The 10,730-nt window shown below is 22.1% G+C and overlaps 2 protein-coding genes across 2 annotated transcripts; one reads left to right on the top strand and one right to left on the bottom strand.

Annotated features, from left to right (window-relative positions):
* LOC122858922 (serine protease snake-like) lies at positions 1–2,514 on the top strand. The gene is made up of 6 exons (XM_044162162.1): positions 1–143; positions 234–388; positions 453–556; positions 656–909; positions 988–1,157; positions 1,225–2,514. Exons 1-6 carry the CDS (start codon positions 47–49, stop codon positions 1,396–1,398), a joined length of 954 nt encoding a protein of 317 aa, XP_044018097.1. The 5' UTR covers positions 1–46; the 3' UTR covers positions 1,399–2,514.
* A 112-nt stretch (positions 2,515–2,626) lies between these two features.
* On the bottom strand, positions 2,627–8,819 carry LOC122858931 (protein phosphatase 1 regulatory subunit 3B). The gene is made up of 5 exons (XM_044162172.1): positions 8,191–8,819; positions 5,377–5,647; positions 4,341–4,838; positions 3,802–4,257; positions 2,627–2,715 (listed from the first exon to the last, which is right to left on the bottom strand). The coding sequence occupies exons 2-4, from the start codon at positions 5,638–5,640 to the stop codon at positions 4,081–4,083; spliced, it is 939 nt and encodes a 312-aa protein (XP_044018107.1). The 5' UTR covers positions 5,641–5,647; positions 8,191–8,819; the 3' UTR covers positions 2,627–2,715; positions 3,802–4,080.
* Positions 8,820–10,730: the final 1,911 nt, after the last annotated feature.

The following is a 10,730-nucleotide window of genomic DNA, read 5'->3' as shown; positions in this document are numbered from 1 at the left end:
TTGGATCGTTTTAAAGACTCAACATAATACATTTTTTATTCAGTCCATGATGAAATTGAAGAAACAATTTTTTTATATATTCATCACGTTATTACATATTGTCAAACAGTATTTTGTATCATCTGAAAGAATAGCTGAAAAAAGTATATAGTTAATATTTAAAAAAAAAAAAAAAATAGTTTATTTATAAATGAAAAAAAAATATATAATATAAAGTATATTTATTTTTAAAGAATGCAAGGAATATGCAGAGCATGTTTATGTAAATGAGACAGTACCTGTGTTGAGAATTGGAGCTGGTACAAATAATGTTTCAAAATGTGCTATTGTAGAAGTGCCTCTTATTGTTGGTGGTGTTAAAGCAAAACCCATGGAATTTCCTCACATGGTAAATCAATAAAAAAAATCAATAAATAATAAATTAATTTTTAAAAATACATATTTAATTTTAGGCTGTAATTGGATATGGTAAAGAAATATTTTGGCAATGTGGTGGAACATTAATATCTGAACAATTTGTTTTAACTGCAGCTCACTGTCTTGACTCAATGGATAAGTAAATTTAAAAATTTGGCATTGCAATTATATAACAAAAATTTTAAATATTCTATTTATTCAAGTTTAAAATATTTTTATTTATAAAATGTATTTTAAGGGGCCCAGCAATAAAAGTTCGTTTTGGATTAATAAATTTAAAACAACCTGGACCAACAATGCAAGAAAGAAATATTATCGAAAGAATAAAACATCCTGATTATAAATTACCATCAAAATACAATGACATTGCATTGATTAAATTTGATAAACCATTAGAATTAAATGCTGAAGTGAGACCAGCATGTCTTGAAGTTAATCATTCACCACCTGGTAAACAAGCAATTGCCAGTGGTTTTGGTAAAACTTCATATGGTCAGTTGAATAATTATCTAAACAATTATCCAATATTAAAATTGAATTATTTAATAAATAATTCTTTCTAATTTTTAGATTCATCAGTAGGAAGTGACGAGTTGATGAAGGTTACTCTCAATCATGTAGAAACAGAATTATGCAAAAAAATTTTTTCAGTTGAATCTGGAGGTGTACACTTGCCTCGAGGTATCATTCCAAGTATGATATGTGCTGGAGTCATAGAAGGAGGCAAAGACACCTGTCAAGTAAGCAAAAAAAAAATATATAAATATTATACAATTTAAAATAAACATTAATAAATTTCTACCATAGGGCGATAGTGGAGGTCCACTTCAACGTGTTCTTACTAATCCTTACTGCACTTACAGTGTCATTGGTGTAACATCATTTGGTAAATTTTGTGCATTTAAAAATTCACCAGCAATTTACACAAGAGTCAGTTCATATCTTGATTGGATTGAAAAAATTGTTTGGCCAAGTGGTTGATTTATATTTGATAAATATATTTGTATTTGCATAATAATAAACTAATAAAACAGAACAACAAAAATTACTAACGTACTATGTTTTTTCCCTCTACAATAATAAACGTATTTACACATAGACGATGTTTACATCATTCATAATAAAACATAAAAATAAAAAATAAAAACTTTACCCTTTATAATTGCTTTATAATTACAATAAATCAATTGGATATTTAAAAATATTATTTCATAAACATACGATGATTAAATGAACATTAAAAAATAATATTTTTTATATTCATAATAATTATAATGGAGGCACTTGTTAATCGAAACATTGACAATAAGATTTCTTTAACAATAATTAACTTATTTTAATGCCTGATTTAATTTTTGTCACGTGTGTTTAATTATATTTCATTTGTTAAAAATAATTGTAATTAGTTGAACATGTATTGTTCACATAAAATTGTACAATAATTGATAGGTACATAAGTATATATATTAAACAATAATTATAACTAAAAATAATTAATAGATATATATATATTGTCGAAAAAATTACTATTTACATTTTTTGATTAAAAATTTATAAGCGTAAATATAAATATATATTATAGTAATATTTATATATAAAGTAAAATAAAACGTCAAAGATTATTATCATAAAATAAATCATCAGTCTTACGTTTCTCTCAAGATAACTTTTTGCGAGCAACGTTTCGACTGTCGCTTTTATTAAAAATATAAAGAAAATATATATATCACTAAATAATGTTAGTCATTATTTTAATAAGTAATAAAATAATGTCTTGACTAAGTAATTATTATTTTTCATTTTGATTGTTCATGAATAGTTTGATAATAAAATTGTAATAAAAAGAAAAAATATTAAGCGTTATTATAACGATATTAAATTAATTCCTAGCAAGGATAAAAATTGACATTGTTGAATTATTTCATTGACAGAAAGATTAACAACAATATAAATTTATTTTTTTTCTGTTTTATTAATCATGATAACGCTTGTTGATTTTTTTTTTTCTTCTTTGATAAATCAGTCGTCAGATATATCTTTGTATAAATTGTAAATTAAAAAACAAATTGCTTGACATGCAGTGATGATGATATTATTTACAGGCTAATGATAAGCATGTCCTTGCAAATTAAGTTTGATGAGACTCTTACCTCAATAACAAAATATTTCAAAATTAATTATAATTGTTACTATTACTATGATTATTTTATCTTATTTATTTTTTTTTTTTCTATTAATTTTTGGAGTTGATGATGATAATGATTACTAGTTGAGACATAAGGGTCACCAATCTCCAATCTAAAAAAATAAAAAATAAAAATTATTGAAAAATAATATTAAATGATAATATCGTTTAAAATTTATTTAAAGATAATATTTTATTACTTTGCTATAAATCATTGCTATGTAAATTTTAAAAAAAAATTTAATTAAATAAATAAAATAAATATTTATTATGTTATTCATAAACGTCAAAGTAAATCAAGCAATAAAAAGAAAAACAACTTATCATTAACACATGATTATTTTAATCATCAAATTTTGTTAAGTTGTATTTGTGATAGGTTTTATTTATTTATTTATTTAAATAAATAGTATATTGATGATTGAGGTGAATGATCGCATTTGATTTAAAAATATATATAGAAAATATATGGCTAGACAGGAAATAATAAAAGAAAAAAAAAAAAAAAAAAAGATGCAATTGACCAGGTAGTCAAACAGACAAAATTTCCAGGTATGATCCGTTATTTATACCTTAAAATATGTTATTATAAAATTTAAAATAATTTTCAATTTAGCTCTCTTCAATGACACCAACAATAACATTTACATAATCAAAAAAAAGGCTGTCAAATAACAAAAATATCTGTCTTATATTTTCAATATAATAATCATTTATTTATGAATATATTTTTTTAATCATAAAAAAAAATATTGTGTATATTTAAAATAAAAAATAATATATGGTTATTACGATACACTCTGGTTTAACAACGATAAACTACAATGAAATAAAATAAAGAAAAAAAAATATATATATTTATGATATTGAAAAAATAAATGGATCATTGAACGCATCAATTTTGTTGAGAATGAATTTAATTTGATCTGGTTTAACTTTCTTCGAGTATCGAGGCGTGGTCATATGAAGAATAAAATAAATAATGAAATAAAAAAAAAATATATATATTCTCAAGTGTCTAGACGCGTGGGACAAGTTGCTATACACGCATGAAAATAAAGGTAAATTAAAGGTAAAAAAAAAAAAAAGGGAAATTCTTATATCTCCATAAGGAATTTATAGCCATAATTTTTGCGTAAATCTTATTGTATATTTTTTTATATGTATATAAAATAATTTTAAAAATAATAAAAACTCACCGAAAGAATCATTGTTTATGTTGTCTGGAAGCAGATGAACTTGATGATATTAAAATATCACTTTATAAATAGTAACTGGAACGTATAACTTTCGAAATAATTTCTTCTTGGACAATTTTGTCCTTTTCTATTGTCTCATTTATACACACGCACACACATATATATTTATTTAATAAATATATATTAATTTTTCTCTTGTTATTTATTTGTTTTATATATTGATCTTAATAATTATTATGGTTTTTTTTTTTTTTGTTATTGTTTAATGTTTAAATATTTTCACCAATATGGTGTATCATTATTGAGATGTTGCCAAGATGCAAATTCACTCCATGTAAGTAAATTAGCATGTGTTGCTTCCAATGTACGCATTACACTGTTATTATTACGTTGTCCATTAATAAGTCCATTTGCACCCATAATATTCATAGATATTGGATCTGGTTTTGTTGGTGTCTAAAGCAAACAAATAAAAAAAAAATTAAATATACATTCATAATAATATTTAAAATAAACTAAACATATAAATAATTTCTTACTATTTTTCGTTTTTTTAATACATAATTTTTAGATTCATTATTATCCCAATATTCTTCATTACCAATTTTATATTTAACACAAAATTCAATTTTATCTGATTTAATTGGTAATGTTATTTTAAATTTAAATGTATCATATAATACAAGTGCAACAAGTGGTCCATTACCAGGTTGTTCAACAAATGTACAATATACATCTTCATGAGTATTCCAATCATCACTACTTGTACGTACAATAACTTGTTTATCATATGCAAGATTTTTAACTTTAACAGTACCAATAATATTTTGTTCAAATTCACGTATTATAACATTTTCTAAACTAACAGCATCAATATCAAGTTTTCGACGAAATGCAAGATAATCACTTGCTGGTTGTTGAAATAACGCTTCCCAAGGAGTTGATATTGCTTCTGCATGTAAATCTTTTGTTACACTAAGTAATTGTGCACTTTTCCATAATGGTGGCATATTACTTGGTTCTGACATTACTCGTACCTAAAAAAAAAAATTTAATATTAATAAATAATGATCATTATAAAAACATTGAATTTAATAAATTTATATGCCTCGAATTTTATATCAAATATATATATCAATTTGATCGATTGACCTATTTTAATTTTAATTCAAAAACAAAATGATATCACTTGCTATAATTTTTTCCTTATTACGTATTTTATTATAGCATAATTATCTTGTTTACGTATTTATAAAAAAAGCAATTTACAAAAAAATTTAATTATTGTCCAGACGGAAAACTGAATCATAAATTTAAAAACCACGAAAAAAAGGGTAATTTAATAATAAACACAACAACAATAACAACAAACAATAAATAATTAAATTTTTTAGTATAAATCCATCAAAAAAATAAAAAGATAAATTATTGTATTATAATAAAAATTTAATAAATATAAATAAAAATATTTTATCACTTTTTTTATAATTAAAATTAATTATAATAAACATGATTTTGATGAAAAAAAAAACAAAAAAAAATTTATAATAATTTTTTATTATTTAATTTATTAACCTGTGTTAATGGTCTTCCACGATCATCAGCAAAAACAACACGTTTTTTTTGTTTACTGTTGTTATTTCTGTCATTACTTTCTCTGATGCCATTTGGAATATTGATGGAACCAGTTGATAAACATGGTCGTATTCTTGGTGGTACAGAACGTCCGGATATTGGTGTAACTTGTTGTACAAGAGGACTATAGAGTAAATGATGACCATACACAGAAGTGGGACTATGTCCCAGTAATAATTCTGCTGGCATTGCTATAGAGCACATTTAAATTCTGCAAATAAATAAAAACAAAAAATATATAAATAAACTTGCATATACATATATCAAAAATAAATATACAAAAAAGTTTCAAGTCAAGGATCTTTTGAACTCCAGGGTCAATGATTTTTTTTTTTTTTTTTTTTTATTCATTAATATATTATCTCATAATTAATGAATCATAAATTTCTACCATGGCGCTAATTCTCACTTATTCGACCTCTTGTTATCATTCTATTTCCTAGTGTAATCATAATCACTTATTATATTTATCAATTTTACAAAAAAAAAAAAAAAGTCAATTAAATTAAATTTAAAAGATTTATAATTATTATTTTACACTTTTATAATTTAAATAATGATAAATTAATATTATAATTTATATTTACTTATTTATTCATTATTTTAAGATTAAAAAATAGTAATAAAATGAATCAAAAAAAAAAAAAAAAAAAAAAACAAACTACTAATTATAATAGAGAAATAAAATTTATGTACTATTTGTGTAACATTGGTGGTTATAAATAAACTAACATCGCCCTTGGAATAATGCCAATTTGTCGTCATGTAGAATTTCTTGCAAAAGGCGCCGTCAATGCTTTCAACATAACACGTGAATCACAAGTCATTTGATAATTTTTCAAATAAATTATAAACAATGAAAATATATTTATAAATATATATAAATCCATTTCGATAAGATTTTTTTCTTTTTTTTGTAATATAATTATTTTCTCATTTCATTGAAAACAAATAATAAAATATACAAAAGTCGCATGATCTTTTAATAATAATTATAATGAAAAAAAAAATAAAAAAGGTATTGGATAAACGAGGGAAAAGTTATCAATATACAAGACATGAATGAACGAGTTTATTACTGATTTTCGAATGGAAATTTACAGTAAAAAGATTTATTGCTTATGAAAATATAAAAGGGGATAAATAAGTGTTGCATTGTTTATTTTTTTTTTTAAATTATAAATATAACAATGACTAAGTCAAAGGGACCAAGACCTTCAATATACGGTTTCTATAACGTGATGAGTTTTAAAAGAAAAAAAAAAAAGTAGAAAAACCAGGCTAGAATTCAAAGATGGAACGAAAAAGTATATCGAGTTACCCTTTGAAGGCAAACGTACCGTGTCTAAGCTAGAAATAGACAAATATTTATAAACAAATGTTTATTTTAGCTTTTTTAATATTTAAATAAAATTATTTCAATAATTACTACATGAAAAAATTCATCTATTTGATTAATCATTCAAAATTCACAAGTAAATTGTCCTTCAAAAATTTAAATATAAACAAAAAAAATTTTTTTGCAAATATTATTTAAATATTTGTTTAGCTTAAAATAATTTACATTACTTTCACGATAGCCATAAAAATTAAATTTACTTGTGAATATTACTAAACCGGTTCCCCCATTGGTGGATGCGTGAATTGAGTTCGTGGTCACTAAGAAGATTTTTCATTGTATATAAAGTTATAATTTTTTTTTTTTTTATCTCTCATAAATTCAATGTTATTCATGATTTTATTTATTTATGTCTGATACAGAAAATAGATATATATTATTATTTTTATATTAAAAAAAAAAAAAATATGATAAGGTAATCACTTCAACACGTCAATAATAATTCATTGTGATTGGTCAAAATGAGTTCCGATTGTTCATCAAGACTAATGAAAAAAAAGCCAAATGACAATTTAACCTCAGGCGATCAATTATTATTTTTTTTCTTTTAAATTTATTTTTATTTACTAAAATCAAGTGATAAAGTTTTTCCGTTTTGATTTTTCATATCCACGTGGTCAAATATTTACCAGTGATAATAAAAAGAAATTTTTTTTATTTTTAAATAATTATAATTGCGTTAATTTAATTGAACTTTCATTGATAATATCTTTATGAAATTACATGGATCATGATATTACATATATTGTTAAAACATTTCGAATGATTTATAATGAACCTAATAACATAAACTTGTATTATCTTTACTCCTCGAAACATCTGGACTTTAATAGAAAAAATAAAACATTTATACTCAAGTATATTTAATTTAACATTATCAATTTTCCATTTTAACATTATCATTTTCTAATAAAATATACATAATTTTTCATGTATATTTAAAAATAGTAACTAATTATTTTTCATAACAACAAATGCAAAGTCATTGTTTTTTTTTCCTTCAAAATTTTATATAAAAATAGATTTTCATTTGACTAAAATTAAAATACATTACTTTATATATTTATTTAATTAATTAACTTGATAAAAAAATATATATTTTAAACATTAAGCAATGATAATATATAAACTTGCCAATAAATTAAAATTGGCAGTATTTAAAATATTTAAAGAATTATTCTTCAACATTCTTAATCTAATAATAAACACATTAAGAAAGTAAAATGTAAGGTTTATATACTTGTTGAATTAATTTACGTAAAATGTCATATGAAAGTTAATTACTAAATGCAAATTAAAATTATTTAAAAATAAATTAAGCCGGTAAATAATTTAAATAATTAAAAAATACAAACCTTTTTTAAATCTCCAAGAGATCACACGTTGTTAAACAATAATAATCACAACAATTACACTAAATAAAAAAATCTTAAACACTGTTTTTTTTTTTTTTTTTTGTGAAATAATAATTCACGTCAAATTGACTCAACACTTGACTAGTTTCACAAATTTATTAAATAACAGCATACTGTTATCTTGTTAATGTAAAAAAACACTTTAATTATAAAATTAAAACTCATCAATTAATTAATTAATATATATATTGTTAAATAAATTAAAATATGCCGGTATATTTTAATTATTTCGCGATCCGGCTTTCTCGTTGTCGTAAAGCCGTCTGAGTATTTCTTCTTGACACTTGAAAGCTCACGATAATAATTCTGTAAGAACCCCTCTTGATCTTGTTTTAAAATCCCCACCAAAAAATATATATATACATATCATCAAAATACTGAGGCAAAAAAAAGACAGTTTGAAAACTCAAGTACCAATGCAAGACCCAATAATATTTGCGCCTGTGCTACAAGACGAACAACCTCGTGATTTTCACGTGATCATCATGTCTCAACCAATCCTATCACAATCAGGTCCACATGCGTCAGTATATATAAAACACAAGACACTTCAAACAAATTCAAATTAAGAGGGGCAATTTACTATTGGACCCAGTCTTTTATATATAAAATAATATTTTTTTTTTTTTTTTTTTTTTAATTTAATTATTTTAATAACACTTTTTTTTCAACAATTATCTTAGTAATATTCCATAGATCTGTGTTGGGGGGATGAATAGTCAATCTGCTCCAATTTAATTAATCTAATATATTTATTTTTTTATTTTCTAATAATAAAAAATATATATTTGATAGATATTTTATTTTTTTCTTTTTTAATTTTATAATTTTTTTTTTAAAGTCCAAAGATTTTATATAAACAATAAATGGTTTTTTTTTATTTTCTAATATTTAAATATTAGTGAACTATTTTTTAATGATTTGATTTTTAAATTTATAAAATATTTATAATAATATCAAATTTATATTTCGAAATTTATATTGAGATCAAACATCGCATGATTTTACTAATGATTATTCGAAATGTTTCGCGGATCATCCTATTATCATTATAATGAACTAAAAAAAAATTTTTTAATTTATTTCCAATATTAACTTATTGTTTAATTTTCTTTTATTTTATTTTATTTTTTTTTATAACATTTTAAAAATGAAAAGCCAATTATTATTGTTTTGTAATTTTTTTTTTTTTTCTAAATTTTTCCATTAATATGTAATTAAGATTTGAACTTACTGAACTGTATCCTGGAATTTGGACATTCCAATATCACATGATTACAATGAAAATAAAAATTTAAAAATAATAAATAAAATTTGTCACAATGCCAACTCAGATAAGCAGATGAAAGTCTTTAAATTCAAATTTATCGATTAGTCAGCTGTTGAATAAAAAAAAAAAAAAAACATAAAAAAATCGTGTAACAAAAAATCTGAATTACATCAGAATGAATTGAATGAATAATTCGCATGACATCAAGGTCAAAATGCCAAAATAGAAAGATCTCACCTTGGCGCCAAGAAGCTGCTGATAATAATTTAAAAAATAAAAATACAAATAAAAATAAAAAATGAAAGAAAGAATAAAAAAAAAGCTAAATAAAAAATAAAATAAAAATTATATTTACCATGCACGTATCATAGTCATGTTTTCTAGATTTAATGCAAACCTAAAAAAAAAAAAAAATAATAAATATGAGTAATATAATTATCAATGCGTAAACAAAAAAAAAAATGTCATACGATTTTGATAAAAAAACTTATCGAAAAAAAAAAAAAGAATTAAAAATTAATAATTTAAATTTTAAAATAACAAACCACATGGTATGCACATGTAACATTGACTTTTCCGTATTATTTTAACTTTTGTTATTTTTTTTTTTACTCAAATTTGGGTGTCTCCAATCATCTTAATAATTACTTATGTTATGATTGCCTATGTATATTTTAAATATCATATATACATGACACATGTTTCGATATTTATTATCGCTTCATCAACATGTGCAACTTTTAAAATGTGCTCATACCGTATTTTTTTTTCCTCATTAATCTCATAACAAAAATAAATAAATATAAATAAATATATATTTTTGATATAAAAGAAAAAAAAACAAAAATATTTATACAGAGGTCTTCGCGGACAAATGAATGATATCTTTATGAATTATTATTAAACTGCGTTGTGATAAACTATCATTTGTCAAACCAAGCAAAGTCACAGACTACATTTTTAAGATATCATTTAAATTTTTTTAATTTTTGTATCTCTCAGTTTTTTGCTAGCTTGAAATAAATTTTTAAAAAAATTGAACTTTGCTTTGATGTATTATCTAATTATTTAGGAAATAAATGTAAATATTTTTTTTGTTTTTTTTTTTTTCTACTCTTTCTTTTGAATGATATAATTTTGTTGAAACATATTGTTGACTCAAGTTTTTAAATATTGTATAATTAAACAAGGTGATATAAATAATAACTCA

Source organism: Aphidius gifuensis, linkage group LG1, assembly GCF_014905175.1.
Source record: "Aphidius gifuensis isolate YNYX2018 linkage group LG1, ASM1490517v1, whole genome shotgun sequence".
Taxonomy (NCBI): Eukaryota; Metazoa; Arthropoda; class Insecta; order Hymenoptera; family Braconidae; genus Aphidius; species Aphidius gifuensis.
Note: the sequence above shows the minus strand (reverse complement) of the source record. Positions and strands in the feature narration are given on the sequence as shown.

Excerpts from the sequence above, each read along its gene's own strand:
- LOC122858931 (XM_044162172.1), bottom strand. The coding sequence starts at position 5,640 with ATGTGCTCTATAGCAATGCCAGCAGAATTATTACTGGGACATAGTCCC. Across the intron at positions 4,839-5,376 it reads GTGGAAGACCATTAACACAG|GTACGAGTAATGTCAGAACC; the intron begins GTTAATAAATTA and ends TTTTTTTTTTAG. Across the intron at positions 4,258-4,340 it reads TATTAAAAAAACGAAAAATA|ACACCAACAAAACCAGATCC; the intron begins GTAAGAAATTAT and ends TGTTTGCTTTAG.
- LOC122858922 (XM_044162162.1), top strand. The coding sequence starts at position 47 with ATGATGAAATTGAAGAAACAATTTTTTTATATATTCATCACGTTATTA. Across the intron at positions 389-452 it reads CCATGGAATTTCCTCACATG|GCTGTAATTGGATATGGTAA; the intron begins GTAAATCAATAA and ends ATTTAATTTTAG. Across the intron at positions 910-987 it reads TTTTGGTAAAACTTCATATG|ATTCATCAGTAGGAAGTGAC; the intron begins GTCAGTTGAATA and ends TCTAATTTTTAG.